Raw genomic sequence first — 19,868 nt, forward strand, 5'->3', positions numbered from 1 at the left:
CTAAGCAGTCTTCTGCACACTCACGGTTGTGCAGCCCTCACCACCATCTATTTCCAGAACACTCCATCATCCCAAAAGAAACCCCCTGTCCACTAGTAGTCACTCCCCATCCCCCCTTCACCCAGCCCCTTGCAACCAACACCTGCTCTCTGCCTCTGCATGTACCTATTCTGGGCATTTCAGATCACTGAAATCAACAATATGTGGCCGTTTGTGTCTGTTTCCTTTCACTTAACATGCTGTTATCAAGGCTTGTCCATGTTGAAGTGGTATCAGCATCTTTTTCTTTTTTTTTTTTTTGAAAATGTTAAAGTGTATCAGAATGTGGTAAGTACTATCAAAAACAGTAGAATGGAGTATAAGGGGTGGGGATTCAAAGGGAAAAGGACGGGTTGAGCAGTCAGGGTGGAGTTCCAAGAACAGGTGGCCCTTTTCATCTTCCGCTTTTTTTTTCTTTTTTCATTTTTTTCATTCTTATATCTGAATAATATTCCACTACATGGAGATACTACATTTTGTTCATCAATTTAGCAGCTATATATGGATGAGGTCCGGAACAATATGTGTCAGAAGTGACCAACAGGGATGGCATTTAAGCAAAGGGCAAGATGTGATTTTAAAAAAGGCCAACAAACAGAGGCACAAGGAAATTCAGGGCGTTTCTCAGAAAGTGCATGCTTGCTTCAGCAGGACTGCTGTGCAGGGCTGTGAAGGATTGTGACAGGATACATAGTGAGGGAGTCACCTGAGAAGATTCCCCACTGAAGGCAGCTCAGACAATTCTCCTCCCTCATCCAATATTTTAGAGCCATTTTTCTAGGTATCCTCTTATTTCAAGTAACAGCACTTTAACTACACATCTGATCATCTGCATCAGATCACCTTACCTCCAAGCCACAGAAAGTCTTTCACTGTCTGGAACAGCTGCAGGACAAATGGTGATGGATGAGGGAGTCCTACAGCATCGCGGCCAAGTGATATCCAGAAAGTGAAATGCACAGAAATGTCTCTCTGCTGGTGCATTACGTCTGCCACAAAATTGCCCCAAAATCATGCTGGCAGATCACTACTCAACCCTCTCACTACTAAAAAAAAAAATAATAATAAAATAAAAAATGCTAAGAAGGCAAATTTAGGCTCTGCCATTGAAAACCAGCAACCATCACTGCCAGTATCTGAGCTGGAATGGTCCTGACATCGAAAAACACTGCGTAGTTATTTTTCAAATATGAAAGGCATATATGTATTTCACATACATAATATTACTGTAGGATTTTTCTTTCCAAAATTTCCAGTCGCAACATTAGCACAAGAATGTTTATGTTTCAGTTTTTTAAAAAAAATCAATTATGTTCCAATTTCTTAATTTTGAGCCTTTTATTATTTTATAAAAAGAGCTATGCTGCATATTATAAACCAAGTGTTTGGATTCTGCAAACAAGACCTTTATGACCTCACTATTTCAAAGCAAGCTTTAGTGATACTTTGAGAGGTGGGGCCTGGGGCACTAACTAACAGCTCTTTAAATACTGACAAGGATGTGCTATTAAGTACTGCAAAGGCTCTAACTCCACATCAACTCAGAAACCAAAGAAATTACATCAAAGCCTTACCTTATCACTTTTAAATATACCTATTCTTTTGAATATTAAATTTCTTTGAAGATAAGATTTTGTTTTTGAGGAAAACAGTAGCTGCATTCAATTTCCTCTCACCAAGAAAGCAATTTTTGTCAAGAATAAAAACCCCTATGGAAATCCAAAACACGGGGCATTTCTAGCTAAGTGAAAGTGCAGATCTCAACACACACATAAATCCTATCAGATCTCACTCAAACGAGCTCAACAAACTCCTGGGCTACCCTGGAAGTTAGCTCTTCTGTTCCAAATGTTGGATGAGCAAAGATCATCACAGAAGGCAGGGAAGGAGAGAAGAGGAAAGTCCACCTGGCGGCCTCAATCTGTTTTCTTCAAGCCACAAGGCGCCGCTAGGGCGGCCCCGCTAACAAGCTTTCCCCATAAGGAGATACTGCATCTACACTGCCCGTGCCGTCCCCAGGCAGCCCCGATGCCCCTCTACCACTGGTCATCTCCCAGCCTGTGAATTGTATTCTAATGACCCTCCCACTTGGTGGCACCCTCCCCTTGTTCCCAACTGCACACACACACACACAGCCAGAGCAGCCTTCCCAAAACCCAAATTGATTACATCACTCCCCTGCTTCAAGCCCTTCAGGGGATCCCTAGTAGAGTTCTAGCACCACCCCCGCCCCTGCCCCTAATTGCCCAGCCTCACTGCAGTACCCAGGTCCCCAGTGACCTCAGGGGCCCCGTGACCACCTGCTACTTCCCACTCGCCTCCAGGCTCATTTTCACTATATCTAAAGGAAGCCTTCCCTGCCTCCAGCCCCCGCACTTTTAGTTAGGTGCTCCTGTTGTGTTCCTAGAACATTCTACGCTGAGTCAACTTCTGACACTGCTAAGCTCCCAAGAGGCAAGTACTATTTGCTTACTACTGTGGGTCCATCCGTCTCCCCTACACACTCAGAAGAGAGCGTGCTATGAATAAATGAATGAAGGGGTGGGTCTCAAAGGGACAAACAGAGCTGCTATCGCCCGTCCTGACCACTTCTTTCTGTAGAACATCAGAAGCAAAGCCAGGAGTACCTGTCCTGAGGGTCAATTCCTGCTCACACCATTCACTGCCTCCTGTGTCAGTTCTAGTAAAATCCAAGCTCGTGTAAAGCCCTCCACCCCAGGCCCTCTCCAGTGTCCTCCCCAGCAGGGCACACTCCACCCTGCACTGCAAAGGGCACTCTCCACGAGTCCCCACCCACAAGCCACCAGGCCTCTGCCCGGCTGCTCCTGCAACCTGAGACACCATCTTGACTCCTCCTGGCTGGTTCGTACTCAGTCCTCACAACTGAATGTAGAGCCCATTTCTTCCCGGAAGTCCTCTCTGATAATGTCCTTTAGGTCTTGGCGGGGCTCCCTCTACAGCAGCACTGCATGGTGACCAACTAGGTGTTTGTCCGCTCCTTTGAGACCACGACCCCTTGGGGGCCACGTGGGAAGGAGTGAGAGATTACAAGAGGGGTGGGAGAAACAAAAAGCAAAAATCACAGCCCAAGTCCCAAATTCAAGGATTCTTTCTCAGAAAAAAGAATAAAATATTTCACACGTGTGCAAGTTGGCTACTATTTTTGTGGCTTGTGGACAGCAAGAGCCTGGTGTTCTAGTCCAAAACCCAGGTTACATGCAAAGAAATGTATATATTCATATCCAAAGGAAACCAGAGCTCCTCAACAACACTTTGCAGTTAGAATTGAAAGGAACTTTGATAAAGGCAATCTCTCTATCTCTCTTCTTTCTTTTCTGGCATCATATAATTTTAGAAGTATTTGCGTGACTAAGAGATGGCTACAGCCCGTGATTCTGCACTGGAGTGTTTGGGGCTGAGGAAGCCCAGATTACATTCAGTGTGTAAGTGCAAACACACCAACACACTGACAGGCACCCTGGTGGTGGATCTGATGTTCCAAAGCAGGCAACCTTATGCTGTAAGAGAACTCTAAATAGAAAGTAAGAAATGCAATGATCTGTACTCAATTTCATTCTCTATATGGGCCATTAACTGATAGTATATCTTGTCTAATGAAAACCAAAAATGAATTGTCAAAGTCGATTATCTTCATCTGACCATTTTATGCTAAATTTGGATATCAAACCCTCACTCCATATAGAAAGCTCAGGCCTAAGCTGCAGCACAGTTACATCCTGTGGAATAAAGTCTATCAAGGGAGAACTGGAGAGCTTCCCTTCAGGAGCTGCTAATTCTGGTTTTGCACCTGTACGTCATTTGCAACCATGTCATCGTCAAAGGAGTAAGACCTAACCTCTGTGGGGCGTAAAGCACTGCAGTGCTTCTGAACCATCAAAGAACACTGAGCTTTGTGAAACAGTCCTGAGGCACTTAAATCACACTTTTTCTAAAAGGCTCCAAAACTGACCCACTTCACCATTCCACGTACAACAGGTAGGTAACGGAATTAGTAGAGAAATCACACCCTTGAAGTCTGACAAGGCCCTGCTTGAATCCTGCTACAAAATTTACTAGCTGCTAAACGGACCAATTCCTTAACCCCTCTGAGAAGGCTTCCCAATCCACAAAAGGGGGCTGCCACCGCCCACCTGGGAGGCATAGATGTGAATGCAACGTGCAAGTAGGGCGGCCGACTGGTACCTGACATGGGGCCTGGATAGTTTCCCTCCGCTGCCCTTCTCCCCGTTTAAACTTGCACTGTTCCCCCGGTAAGGATCAAGGCCCTGGAACAGACTGCCCGAATGTTTTGTGTATCCCTGGATACATGACTTACACTTAGGAGGCAAGGAAAATAAATGTCTCCTTCCCAGTCACTATCAATGTTCTTAAGATTCTGAGTTTTTTTTAACTCTATTTTGCAGGGAAACTATTCCAGAACTGTCCAAGCACCATTCTCTAGTTTGGCTCCTCTCCCAGCGCTCATCCCTTCTCACCTCAGATCCTCTGTCTGATTGCCTTCTGTTCATGGGAAATTGTCCCTAGGGTGGGGACTCACTAGGCCTCCCTTCCTCCCTCACAGGTGAGTGTGACTACCTTCTCCCAACTCCCACTCCAACTCTAGCTTCTGAGGATTCTCCCTTCCTGGACCCTGCAGCCTCAGCATCGTACCAAGACGCGCACTCGTGGCCACAACCCTCCCTTCAGATTTCTTTCTTGGTAGCCCTGCCCACCACCCGGCCCCTTAAGGATAAATGGCATTGCTCTGAAAATCCCAAACGCCACTGACTGACACACCAAAGATGCATGGTCTGGGCATTCCTCCAACCCAGGCACAGCCCTGCCCTCCCTCAGCCTCAGTCTGCACCTCTCGAGACGAGCTCATCCACCTACACGGCTGTGAACACCAGCTAAGAATGATGACTCCCAACGTGTATCTCTAGTCTGGCTCCTTCACCTGAGCCCCAGGCTCATAGAGCCGAGTGCCTCTTTGAAGTCCTAACTTGGATGAAAAATGGCATCTTAAAAATGCCTCATGTCCACCATTTACTCTGGAATTGGATTCCTGGCAGGTACCTCGCAGGCTCCCCATTTTAGTAACAGCCCCAGCACCCACCTAGGGTTTGAATTCACATTCGATTTCCCCTGTTCCCTCCCCCTAGCCCTGCCCTGGAATCTGTCTTGTCATTTCCGTCGCTAAGCCCATCTCAAGTCTGGTTCTGCAGGGACCACGGCCAGAACCCCACAAGCTCACAGCATGGTGCAGTGTGTCACAATACTCCGAAGTGTGCTCCCTGGAGGGGGAGGCATCTCCTGGCACGGGTCACGTCAGAAGGCACTGGATTCTCACAAAGGGGGCCCAGGAGAAGTGACTCAATTTCTCCCGTGGTCTGAACTTTGAAGGGCCCGAGGTCTAGGGGAGCTCCTAATTAGCGGACACACTTGCCAGTGAGCAGATGAGGATTGAGGAAACTAGGCAAGGCTGTTCTCACTCCGACCCCTTGTCTCTCAGGAGCCACGTGAAAGGCCTGTGTCCAGGGCACAGCCCAGCCATCACAGATCCCAGCCTGCATATGCCAACTCGGACAGCCTAGACTCCTTCTACTTGCGACACTTATTTCTATTCTGTTCCCTCCGAGAATGTGATGGACTCTTTCAGAAAGTCTGGCCTGTCTCATGTGAGACCAAGTCAGTGAAGTATGAAGTGTCCACATTTGAACCAGAGCATGAAAGGAGAAACAAGGTCTCATGGCCAGCATGACGGTGGTGGCCAATCCCTTCCTTCGGGTGAGATGAATGAGCTTAAGGGGTGAAAATGCAAGGTCCTAGGTCGGTCAAAGCATCTCCCTTCACGGCTGACTGGGGTGTTGGAGTCTCACTACCGCAAACTAGATGACACGGCCGTCAGTGGTGGAGGTCAGCTGCAACAGACAGAGTCAGCTATTTACTGCCAACATGGGTTAAAAATAAAGGCTAATGCAGGGAGGCCTGCACAGTTGCTTAAACAAACCACAGACCTGGCTCTGAATGCCCACTGGCTGAAGCAGAGAGGAAGCTACGGTCCCCGTTAGCGGTCCCTGTGTCCACCAGATCCAAGTGAGCCAGCTACTTAGGAGAAGGCCATATTGTCCTAATACTCAGAGAAACCAGCGTCATTAAGGGAACAAAAGAGTGACATGGATTTTAGACCCACTTCTGCCCCTTTATGAAGGCAAAATAAAGTAAATGGCATGGGGATGGCAAAAGCAAAAGAAAATTGCTTCCTCCATCAGCACCCCTTGTGTGCTGCTCACTGCCCCCAGCTGGCTACGTCCTCCCCAGTGACCGCCGGCCAGAAAGCGCCGTCAGGTTCGTTACACAGCGATGGTCAGGAACCGCGTGGGAGTAAAAGCCAGAATCAAGCAAGGTACTGCAGACTTTGACTTTCCAAGTGAAAATACCCATGAAATACATCCATCAAAGCCACCTAAATCAATTCGCATCTCACTTCCTCAAAACAAACAAACAAGCAAAATTCATAATGTCTCATTTGTCACCAATAAAAGGAGGATCAAACAGGCTCCTCCAATCAAGGATTTTAACAGGTATCGAACACCAGTGCATGATGTGTTAACAAGCAAAAATTCCAACACATTAGAAAATAATAAGATGTCTAGGATAATAAATGGATCAAGGCAGCTGTTAAGTTTTTGCTTTTTAAAGTGATGGAGGCAGCACAAAGTGAAATATAGGTATTTCCGGTGTAGGTTGTGCACAACCCACCTTTTCAGACCCAACAGCATGCTCACAGGGTGGTACGAGAGGAAAGGGAAAAGAGGAACAAGCAAAAGTTAGAAATACACAACAACCAAAATAACTTTGACAGCATGAATATAAGAATTTACGTGAGTGTGATGAGGTCAGAGACGCGGGGACAGAGAGACCCACCCTTACCTCCTGCTCCGGGGAAGCCAGGGGCCTGAGGGGAACGACACTGCCGTGGGGACCCCAACATCGTCAGCGCCCCAAACCAAAACTCCACCTACATGTGCCTAGACAGCTTTAGATCGACAATACTTGGTCGCATTTCAGGCTGGACAGTTTTACTCACTCCCACCAAGAGTAGCAGGAGAGAATTAGGCTCTGCTCCTGCAGCAAAGCATTGTTTTAAAAGCTGGGTGACTATGGAATAAAAGCAACAATGGAGTAAAAGTGACGGGAGGAGAACCTGTTTGACCGGAGCTCACTGGCTGCGTTATCTCACTGACGTTCAGATGCTGGCTGAGCGCTTCTGGTACCAGAACAGACAGATCCAACAGGAGGGAGGTTTAATGCGCTGCTGTATTTTGATGCCCAGAGCTGTGCCTGGTAGACGAGGTTCTGGGTAAACAGTGGTGACAGTATCAATCACTATGCACTGAGCACAATGTCCTGAAACTAGCCCCTCCGCCAAATCCCGAGGACAGACTTCAAAAGGCACAAACAAGCTGCCAATCTCCGGTGGGTCCACAGACTCATAGCCAAGCAGTCACTGAGCAAAAATGTCACCATTGCCTCCTATGACAAAAGAGGAGGCACTGGCCAGGGGGATGGAGCAGGGCTCCAGGCTTCCACCGCTCACCCACCAGTCTGTCCAGGGGGAGAAGGTGGTCCCTGCTGACGCTGAAGCGCTGTGCGCACGTGCAGCCCCACCTTAGTGCATCACCGATGTACCTCTTTCGCCTAACGCCTGGGGGCTCAGCAGGAGGTGACAGGTGAGGTGAACAGAGCCAGCCTGGTAGTGGCCTGGTGTTGGCAGCCGTGCCCCCAGCAGTGCCCAGGACCCTAAACGTGACACCTCATCTCCAAGGAGCAGAAGGGAGCTTAAGTGTGTAGATCACAGAGCCCTGCGAGGACAAGTACACATCATGGCCACAACATGTCTTGCCATTTCCTTAAGCCATAGAGGCATTTCCGGGGAGGAACTGAAAATTCATCCAGAGCCCGCCAGGCACCACACGCAGGTGGGACTCGGGTCCCCTGTGCCTTTCATTCTCAGGGCTGGCCGGGACTTTCTTTTTCTTAGTTGTCTGGTGTATTACCCTCTAACTTACCAAAACCCAGAAAGTATGGTCTGACCTTAGGTAAGTCCAAGAATTATGGAACCTCTGCTCCACAGCGGGCCCGGTAGCATGTGCCAGGACCACCAACCGTTACCTATGAGACTGCCTTGAATGCTCTCCAGCGCGGGGAGAGCAGACTCATTGCCCGAGGCCCGAGGCTGGGGGAAACAGCTTCCCTCGCTCTCCCCAGCAAAGGTGGACCACCTCTCAGCAAAGGCATCTTGCCCTCTTCTGCCCGAGGGACAGCACGATGGCCACACATGGAAGCAGAACAGAGGGTGGCAGAGGGGGGAAGATGGCCCAGAAGAGCTCACCTGCAATTCCGGGGCAAAGTGGGGCCACTGACCTAATCACAGGGACAAAGTGAGGACGAACCTTTCCATACTCTGTCCCATACTCCATGACATGCCTTCCCCTGTGTAAGGAGATCCTTCGGAAATCCCTGGCGGTGTTTCTGATGTCCTAACCTGGCATGGTGGCTGTCGGGCAGGAAGAACAGCCTGGGAGGCAGGAGACACGGGCTCCATCCCCAGCTCAGCCATTGCCTCGATCTGCTGCGTCTCGGGATTCAGCCCCTCACCTATACATCAAATGGACAAGACTGTCCCAGGACAATGGGAATGCAGTGAGAGTCACACAAAGAAAGTTTTCCAATTGCCACATTTAAAAAAGAAGAAAAACAAATACTTTAAAGTGATTCTAAGAACAGATCTAATTTAATATAATATGTATTATACTATCATTTTGACATGTAGTAAATATAGAAATTATCAAGATAGTTTACATTCTTTTTTCTAGACAAGTCTCAGTGTCTGATGTCAATTTGACCTTCTGCACATCTCAGCTTAGACCGGCCTCCTCCCCAGCACTCCCAGCCTCTTTGGCTGTGGCTACCCTATTGGACAGCAACTCCAGGTCCCACCAGGGGTCTTCGTTGGAAAGGAGGAGTAAGTTTCCAAACTAACCCTAAATGGGTCTCACTGAACTAAAGATGAATTCATTTTTAAAAGTTTGAAAACAGTCAGGCTGCATCTCCCTCCCCCCCCTTGGCTGCAAGACATCTCCCCTACTTGCTGATCCCTTTCTGGATGTAGGAAAGCAACCCAGGCACACAGCCAGGGCGGCTGGGACTCCACGTAGGCTTACCTGCTGTCTGTGTCCAATCCCACCAAGTCCCTCTTCTCAAATGGGATGCAGAGGAGGGGGATCTTGTCCCCAAAATTGTTGGTGGCCCTCTCCAGGTGCTCGGACTCGAGCACGATGAAGAGCGACTCAATAAAGTCCTTGATCCTCTTCTCCACCGTCCCACAGTCCTCATAGCTGGGGTATAAGGCCACATCAGTGCGCAGCTGCTCAGCGAGCTCGCCCTTCAGCACAAAGACGAAGAGCCATGAATCTTTCTGCATGTTGACACACAGCTCCTCTGCACAGGGAGCTCCTCGATCTGCAGCCAGTCCTTGGCCAAGGTGTCAGTGGGACTGGAGGTCAACCCACTCATTCTTGTGTGGGTAGTGGTACCTGTAGTGGATACAGAATGACTGCTGGAAGCCACAGAGCCTGACCTGGCTCACTGAGGAGATCTGTTCATAGATGCATAAGAGATTCTCCTCCAAGATGATCCCCACGTGCTGGACCACCATGGGGAGACTCTGGTGGTCCTCAGCACACTGCACGTAGTCAGCAATGCTCATGTTGCAGGCCCTGCCAAGAGGGGAGAGGAGACTGAGGTACATGCTGTGCTGTGGGCTGCAGGCCCCTCTGGGATGCGGTGACCTGTGTGTACCAGCCAGAAGGCAAGGGAGGCCCAAGCAAACCTGGGTGTATAGTCTGTCCTCAGAGTCTGCACATGGCTACCGTAGCTAGGATCACATTATCCTGCTCTTGGTCTAGGCTTCCAGCCCCTGCAGAAAAGGGTAATTTCTTGTTTTCTGTTTCCAACATCTAGCCAGGCCCTGATGCTCAAAAATGCTGAATAAATGAATGAACAAAGGAACTCCTTCTCCACCCCTCAGCAGAATATAATGAAAAGAACCATAGTGGGATCGAAAGATCTGGATTTCAACTCCAATTTACTTGAACTCCTATTCTGCAAAATAATGCATAAGAAAACTCGCCCTGGGGAGGAGGGTACAGTTCAGTGGTAGAGCACATACTTAGCATGCACGAGGTCCTGCGTTCAATCCCAAATATCTCCATTAAAGGAATGAAACAAAAAATAAACTTAATTACTCCCAAAAAATTAATTAAAAATTAAAAAGAAAAAACATTGCAATTAACACAATATTGTTAACTTGACTATACTTCAATTAAAAACAAAACAAATCAAAACAAAACAAAACAAAAATCTTGCCTTACAAGAATATATCTAGATCAAGGCAGATTACAAATGCAAAATGCCTAGGTTACCACCTGCATAAAAACGGGGGAATGTACAAATTTACTAATCCCTCCTTTATGAGCTGTATTTCCTTTGGGAGGTTTTATGATCTCTGAGAGTTAATTTTCACAGATGAAAAAAGAAAACATTAGCTGATTCTCAGTACTGCTGAAGAATTAGATAACCGTATGAAAGCATCTGATCAACAGAGGGTACTCAATAAATGTTTGTTGAATAAATGAATAAACAAGCAAGTGAATGCTGCTCCCTGCCACAATCATAATGGTACTGTCTGGAAATCCCAAGCCCATGTCCCACCCGACTCTACACTAAACATGTGGGTGACGTGGGCATGTCTATGTGCTTCTCTAAACTGCAGCTTAATCACAAATAGAAATGAGGTTAATAACACAAACCTCAAAGGGTTAGTGAGTCAATAATGAATTGTACCCCAACCTTGCAAGATGGAACCATTAAGGAAAATTGGGCAAAGAGTACATATGCTGTCTCCATATCAGCTCTTACAACTGCATGGGAATCTTCATTACATCTCAAAATAAAAAGCCTAATTTTTTAAAGAGGCTATTGAGATTAAATGAGCTCCACTGTCTTAAATAAGGAACACACAGTACAAATAGGACAATGCACAGCACATGAGATACACTCAGTAAACATTCCCACTGAACCTACTGGTCCCTCCAACTCCAGAGCACAAGGATGGGTCCTCATGGTCAGAGGCCACTGCACCTGAAGTTAACAAAGCTAATGGTCCCCACTTCCAAGAGACCCTGCCTCCACCCTAGGTCTAATTTTGTATTTGTAACTTTGTTTTCTTTTTCTTAAATAGGAACCCCCAATTGCATAGCCTTCAGGTCACCAAAACCTGACCATGTAAATCATGACAGCAGCCCTCCCCAGTGAAACAATAAAATTAAAAGCCATATCCACAAGAAGTCTGTGTAATTTTAATGGCAGGAACTTCATCCTGGACTGAGAGGAAGAGGACTGAGGAGGAGGGGGCAATCTGGGGCACACAGATCCAGGGGCCACCTATCCCATGATGGACTTTAGACTCAACCCTCACCCTCCAGGAACTTCAAAAGACACATCAACAGCATGCTATGGACAAGGTTTTTTTTTTTTTTTAAAGAAATCCCTGACCCTCTAACAGGTCATGTTTCTACTGAGAAACTAATGACTAATGTGTATATTGTTTCATGAAAACCCTAAAATAATAACATTCAAACTTGGCACATGAAGAAACAGAGGAAAAGAGAGGTTTATCACATTGTGCAAGATTAGAGAGAGGCCACGTCAGAGGCTGTATTTAAATCCAAGCCCCTGCTCCAGTTCTCACACTAGAAAGTTTGACATACTGTACCCCTCCTGCCCCCTCCCTGCAATAAATCTGAAGTCTTTTCTGCACCACTTGGAAAGAACCAAAATCACATCAACTTTCCACAAAGAACTGTGTCACCCCTTTGAGGACGTATCAAAATCTGAAGAGTTGGGGTTGGAGGAGAGATTTGAGTTCTCAGTTTCTCAAAAGGAGACATGGGTTTAAAAGAAACCAAAAAGAACTTATCTAGTCCAAGCTCTCACTTTGCAGAGAAGGAAATGGAGCCTCAGAAGAGATGAGGAAAGGGACTTATTAACAAATATTGCCTCATTGTAGCGCCAAGCCAGCCCTGAGCGCTGCTTGGGGTTGGATCTGGGAGGCCCAGAGAAAGAGTGTTAGAAAATAGGAAGGAGAAAAACTATATAAAGTCCTGTCTGTACACCGCCATACCATGAAGTTCCATCAAATGATCCACTACAGGTGCAGCCAACATTAAGGTGGGCTAAACGTAGGTTACAGAAACCCAGAAGTCTAAATTATACTGAAAATTCCAAACTTTACTATTTTTTTTTTCCAGTTCAAGCATGAGCTCAGCGGGAGCTCCGTGCCAGGCACTACACGAGGCCTGGAGTTCTCCCAAATACAGATCTCTATGACCATGTGTGCAAACCACATGCAGGCCCACCAGAAGAAAAACACCTACAGATAAGATGGAATTAATGAAAGTGAAGGCAGCCAACCAGCATATATTACTAGCAAAAAGGATGCTGCTAGAAATAATCATGGACATAGCAAACTGTGGTCAGCAGGTGGGAAAGGGGGGAGGGACAGATTAGGAGTTTAGGATTAACAGATACACATAACTATATATAAAGTAAATAAATGACAAGGACCTACTGTATAACACAGGGAACTATATTCAATTTCTTGTAATGAGTTGTACTAAAAACACTCTGAAAAGTATATGTGTACATATGCATAAATATAACTGAATCACTGCTGTACTCCTGAAACTAACATTGTAAATTGACTACACTTCAATAAAAAAATAAGAATTTAAGAAATAAATAAATAAATAAAAATAAAAGCAACACCGTTAAAAAAATTAAAATAACTCTGTAATCTCCTTAGCTGTAGGAGGGGAGAACAATAGTTGCAAGCACCAAGTCCACTGGATAACTCCAGGACTGGCTGTCACTCTTTCTGACCATCAGGGAGGCACTTGGCTTCACTGAGGTTAGTTTTCTCTTCTGTAAAGGCTACAGTCACAACTAATGATGTATATAATCCCATCATTCACAGACCCAACAATTAGTAAGGACTTCCCATGGATCACGCTCTACAGAGATAAATGATAGAGTCCCAGATATACTCATGGATAGAAAAAGTTTATGTCATAAAGCCATTAATTCTCCCCATTCTAATCTATAGATTCAATGCAATTCTGATTAGAATTCCCCCCAGATTTTTCATGGAATGTAACTAATTAATTTATGCTCAGGAACAGCCAAGAATCTTCTTTAGAACTGGGGAGTGTTGGATGGGTCATTCATTTCCACTGCTCTTTTTGAAGCAATGAAAACATTCTGGAATAATGATGGTTGCACCACTGTGAATATGCTAAATGCTGCCGAATTGTACCATTTAAATGGGTGGACTTCATGGTGTGTGAAAAAAATTGCAATGAAACTGTTATATGAAAAAAAACATTTCCTGACAACTATTTTTCCCTCTATACTAGTAGTATGCCCCACAATTTAAGAAAAATAAAAAACCAAAACCAAACAAAAATTTTCCAAGAGATCTTTAAGACTGCAATATTCTTGGGTCTCCAATGCCTCTGGTGGTGCTGCTCCTGTTAACACACACTAGTTGAGATGGACAAGTAAGGGACTGTGACTATCTTTTTAAAATTGACAGTCATATGTTTCACCCTAGGAGGGGAAAGGATGGAGGATGTCTCATCCCTCATGCCCTCAGCTCATTTTTAACTGAACCAAGCCCTGCTTTCAACACTGTAATACCTCTCACTATAAAAACACATGACATTGGAGTTTAGAAGCAAGATGGAGGAGTGGAAGAATGCTCGTAGCTCACTCTCTCCAACAAATACACCAAAACTCACATCTACGGACCCACTCAGCCAACCAGAGCACCTGCTGAATGCAGACAGAACATCACCTTCTTCAAAAGACAAAGAAGCAAAAAAATCTGTTTTATTCCTGCATAGGCTTTAGGTAGATAAATAAATACACTCCTTAAGGACTGCAATAGATAACTGATAATCCTTAAGTCACAGTACCAGAGAGATAGGAGCAGTATGAAGAAGCAGAGGAACCACTCCCAATTAAAAAGCAAGAGAAATCCCTTGAAAGCACAATCAAGGAAATAGACATTGATGGCCTACTCGATCAAGATTTCAAAGAAAGGAGTGATCAAAGTACTGAAGGAACTAAAAGAGATAGTGTTTAGAGATACAAAATATGTCAAAAATGAAATAGAAGGTATAAAGAAGAAACAAGTAGAACTGGTAAACTCATTGGCTGAAATGAGAAGTGATCTAAAAGCTGTACATAGCAGGCTAGATAATGCAGAGGAATAAATTAGTGACCTAGAAGACAGGACAACAGAAACCACCCAATCAGAACAGCTGAGAGAAAAACAAATAAAAAACAATGAAAACAATAAAGGGACATATGGGATAATACAAAGCACGCTAATCTATGCATAATAGAGTTTCTAGAAGAGGAAGAAATAGCAAACGGGATTGAAAAGGTATTTGAAGAAATCATGACTGAAAACTTCCCAAACCTAAAGAAGGAATCAGATATCCAAGTACAGGAGGCTCAGAGGGTCCCAAACAGGAAGAACCCAAACAGACTCACACCAAGACACATCCTAATCAAGATGGCCAGAGTCAAGGATAAAGAAATGATCCTAAAGGCAGCAAGAGAAAAAACAAAAGTGTTATAAGGGAACCTCCATAAGGCTCTCAGTTGATTTCTCTACACAAACACTACAGGCCAGAAGGGAGTGGCAAGATATATTCAAAGTCCTGAATGAAAAAATATGCAGCCTAGGATACTCTATCCAGCAAGGCTATCCTTTAGAATAGAAGGAGAGATAAAGAACTTCACAGACGAGCAAAAACTAAGAGTTTAACAACACTAAACCCATGCTAAAAGAAATATTGACAGGTCTACTCTAGAAAAGAAGCAAGATGCTACAAAAATGAGAAACTCATAACTGGAAAGGAGATGACTGCCATGAATTACAAATAGAATAAATACAAAATTGTAAAAGAAGACATCTAAATCATTAAGAGTGGGAGAGGGAAGCAAGAAAACATACAGTATTTTGTTTTTCTTTCTTCTTTAAAAAAAATGTGTTCTTGGTAGGATGGGTTTGAGCTAATATTACTATCTGTTTAGTAAAAACATTTACAGTAATAGATTAATAGACTTACAAAAAAGGGTAACCACAAGCCAAAAGCTTACAAGTGAGTCAAACAAACTAAATGAAATCCAAGATAATACACAGGAAACTTATCAAATCACAAAAGGAAGAAGAAAAGAACAAAGAGAAAATACCAAATCAAATGCAAAAATAAGTTGAAAATGGCAATAAATACTCATCTATCATTAATTACTGTAAATGTTAATGGGCTAAATGCTCCAGTCAAAAGACGTAGAGAGGCAGACTGGATAATAAAGCAAGAACCTTCAATATACTGAATATAAGAGGCACACTTTTGGGAGAAGGACACATATAGATTAAGAGTTAAAGGATGGAAAGTATATTCCATGCAAATGGAAAAGCCAAAAAAGCAGGTGTTGCAGTACTGATTTCAGACAAAATAGACTTTAAAACAAAGGCCATAAAGAAAGATAAAAAGGACATATTATAATGATTAAAGGAGTAATACAAGATGAGGATATTACAATCATTAATATATATACACCCAACATAGGAGTACCTAAGTATGTGAAACAAATACTAACAGAGATAAAGGAGGAAATTGATGGGAATACAATCATTGTTGGAATATTTTAACACCACATTAACATCACTAGACAGATCTTCCAGACAGAAAATAAAGAAGGCAACAGAGAAATTAAATGATACAATAGAAAAATTAGATTTGGTGGGTATTTTCAGAGCATTGCACTCCCCAAAAATAGGATATACATTCTTTTCAAGTTCACATGGAACATTTTCTAGGATTCATCATGTACTTGGGCACAAAAGAAGCCTCAAAAATTTTAAGAAGATAATTATCTCAAGCATCTTTACTGACCACAATGCCATGAAACTATAAATCAACTACAGAGAAACAAAGAAGAAAAAAAGGAAAGCAAGGAAATTAAACAACATGCTATTAAAAAACCAATGGGTCAATGAGGAAATCAAAGTTGAAATTAAAAAATACCTTGAGACAAATGAAAATGAAAACACAACCACACAAAACTTATGGGATGCAGCAATGTCAATGCTAAGAGGGAAATTTACAGCAATACAGGCCTTCCTCAAAAAAGAAGAACAATCTCAAATAAACAATATAATCCACCAGCTAAAAGAACTAGAAAAAGAAGACCAAAAACACCCAAAAGTCAGCAGAAGGAAGGAAATAATAAAACTCAGGGAGGAAATAAATAAAATAGAGATTAAAAAATAGAAAAAAATCAATCAAACCAAAGGCTGGTTTTTTGAAAGAGTAAATAAAATCGACAAACCTCTGGCCAAACTCACAAAGAAGAAAAAAGAGAGAGCACAAATAAGCAAAATAAGAAAGGAAAATGGAGAAATTACAACCAATAAACATGAAAATACAGAGTATCATATGAGAATATTATGAAAAACTGTATGGAACCAAAATGGATAACCTACAGGAGATGGATAAGTTTCTGGAAACATACAGTCCACCAAGATTGAATCAAAAGAGACTAACCACTTGAACAAACTGATCACTAGAAATGAAATTGAATTAGCAATAAAAAACCTCCCTACAAATAAATGTCCAGGACCGGACAGCTTCACAATGGAATTCTACCAAACATACAAAGAGGAACTAATACCAGTCCTTCTCAAACTCTTTCAGAAGACTGAAAAAGAGGGAGTATTCCCAAACTCATTCTATAAAGCCACCATCACCCTGATACCAAAACCAGGCAATGCCACCACCAAAAAAATAGAATTACAGACCATTATCACTGATTAACATAGATGCAAAAATCCATACCAAAATACTAGCAAATAGAATCCAACAGCACATTAAAAAGAGTACACATCATGATCAAGTGGGGTTCATCCCAGGGACACAAGGATGGTTCAGCATACGCAAATCAATCAATGTAATACATCACATCAACAAAAGAAAGGAAAAAAAATGATCTTCTCAATAGATGCAGAAAAAGCTTTTGATAAAATTCAACACCTATTTATGATAAAAACTCTCACCATTGTGGGTATAGAGGGAACATATCTCAACATAGTAAAAGCTACAGCCACCATAGTACTCAACAGTGAATAGCCCAAAATCTTCCCACTAAAATCTGGGACAAGACAAGGCTGGCCACTATCACCACTCCTATTCAATATAGTCTTGGAAGTCCTAGCCACAGCAATCAGGCAAGAGAGAGAAATAAAAGGGACCCAGATTGGAAAAGAAGAGGTAAAAGTGTCACTATACGCATTATGACATGATACCACATATAGAAAACCCTAAAAGGTCCACACAAAAATTACTAGAAATAATCAAAGAATTCAGCAAGGTAGCAGGTTACAAGATTAACATTCAAAAATCAGTTGCATTTCTTTACACTAATGGTGAATCAACAGAAAAAGAAAGTAAAGAAACAATTCCCTTTAAAATGGCATCCAAAGTAATAAACTATCAGGAGTAAATCTAACTAAGGAGGTGAAAGACTTATTCATGGAAAACTATACAAACACTGATTAAGGAAATTAAAGACTTAAAAAATGGAAAAAATATCCCATGCTCGTGGAGTAGAAGAATCAATATTGTTAAAATGGTCACCCTGCTCAAAGCAATCTACAGATTTAATGCAATCCCTATCAAATTACCCAGGACATATTTCACAGAACTACAACAAATCATAATAAAATTTATATGGAAGCACAAAAGACCTAGAATTGACAAAGCATTACTGAAGAAAAAGAAAGAAGCTGGAGAAATAACCCTCCCAGATTTCAGACAATACTATAGAGTTACAGTAATCAAAATAGCATGATATTGGTACAAAAACAGACATATGAACCAATGGAACAGAATAGAGAGCCCAGAAATGAACCCACAAACTTTTCATTAACTAATCTTTGACAAAGGAGGCAAGAACATATAATGAAACAAAGACAGGCTCTTCAGCAAATGGTGTTGGGAAAACTGGACAGCAGCATGTAAATCACTGAAGCTAGAACACTCCCTTACACCATACACAAAAATAAACTCAAAATGGATCAAAGACTTAAACATAAGACAAGATACAGTAAACCTCCTAGAAGAAAACCTAGGCAAAGCATTATCTCTCATACATCTCAAAATGTTCTCCTAGGGCAGTCTACCCAAGCAATAGAAATAAAACAAGAATAAACAAATGGGACCTAAGTAAACTTACAAGCTCTTGCACAGCAAGGGAAACCATAAGCAAAACAAAACAACAACCTACAGAATGGGAGAAAAGTTTTGCAAAAGATGAAACTGACAAAGGCTTGATCTCCAGAACATATAAGCAGCTCATACGACTTAATATGAAAAAAACAAACAATCCCATCCAAAAATGGGCAGAAGACCTAAACAAGCAATTCTCCAAAGAAGAAATACAAATGATCAATAGGCACATGAAAAATGCTCAATATCACTAATTATCAGAGATTTGCAAATCAAAACTGCAGTGAGGTATCACCTCACACCAGTCAGTATGGCTATTATTCAAAAGTCCACAAATGACAAATGCTGGAGAGGCTGTGGAGAAAAAGGAACCCTCTTACACTGCTGGTGGGAATACAGTTTGGTGCAGCCACTGTGGAAAACAGTATGGAGATTTCTCAAAAGACTAGGAACTGACTTAACATATGACCCAGGAATCCCATTCTTGGGTATATATCCAGAAGGAACCTGACATCAAAAAGACACCTGCACCCCAATGTTCACAGCAGCACTCTTTACAATAGCCAAGACATGGAAACAGCATAAATGTCCATAGAAAGATGACCGGACAAAGAAGATGTGATATACCTATACAATGGTGTACTATTCAGACATGAAAATGACAATATAATGCCATTTGCAGCAACATGGATGTCCCTGGATAATGTCATTCTAAATGAAGTAAGCCAGAAAGAGAAAGAAAAATACCATATGTTGCTCATATGTGGAATCTTAAAAAAACAAAAAACAAATAAACTTAAATGTAAAACAGAAATAGACTCACAGCCATAGAATACAAACTTGTCATTGCCAGGGGAGAGGAGGGTGGGAAGGGACAGACTGGGAGTTCAAATTTTGTACATACTGACAGGTATATATAGAATAGATAAACAAGTTTATACTGCATACCACATGGAAATATATACAAGTTCTTGTGGTAGCTCATGGTGGAAAAGGATGTGACAATGAATAAGCGTATGATTGAAAAATTGTGCTCTACACTTGAAATTGACACAACATTGTAAACTGAGTATAACTCAATAAAAAATAAAATAAAAGGAATATTAAAATAAATAAAACAGTTGTCCTGGGGTCCCCTACTCCTCCCAATGCCAGAACCCTAGGCTGGGGAGCCTGATGCTGGGCTTATAATTCCCACTCCTGTTGTGACTTATTCTTCACCTTGTGAGTTGCCCACAGTGAGGGATATGGGGTCCACCTATATCATGAGAATGCCCCTCCTACCATCCTGCTGTGGTTCCAGTCTCTGTGTTTCCACTGAAGATCTTCTTTTGCTAGGATCCAGTCTTTTTTTTTTTTTTTGATGCTTGTTTAGCAGTCAGTTGTGGTTTCACTGTAGTCATG

At 42.9% G+C, this 19,868-nt stretch overlaps 1 protein-coding gene across 2 annotated transcripts in view; it reads right to left on the reverse strand.

The window, feature by feature from the left end:
• LOC106730523 overlaps positions 1–19,868 on the reverse strand; it is a 134,128-nt gene that overhangs the window by 94,973 nt on the left and 19,287 nt on the right. Inside the window, exon 5 of one of the 2 annotated variants that reach the window (XM_032476369.1) lies at positions 9,267–9,487. The exons of the other annotated variant lie outside the window; for it this stretch is intronic. Within the exon in view, the coding sequence (XP_032332260.1) occupies positions 9,267–9,487 (221 nt within the window). The remainder of the gene's footprint in view (positions 1–9,266; positions 9,488–19,868) is intronic. 2 annotated transcript variants of the gene reach the window in all.

The sequence above is a fragment of the Camelus ferus genome, unplaced genomic scaffold (assembly GCF_009834535.1).
Source record: "Camelus ferus isolate YT-003-E unplaced genomic scaffold, BCGSAC_Cfer_1.0 contig600, whole genome shotgun sequence".
NCBI classification, from domain to species: Eukaryota; Metazoa; Chordata; class Mammalia; order Artiodactyla; family Camelidae; genus Camelus; species Camelus ferus.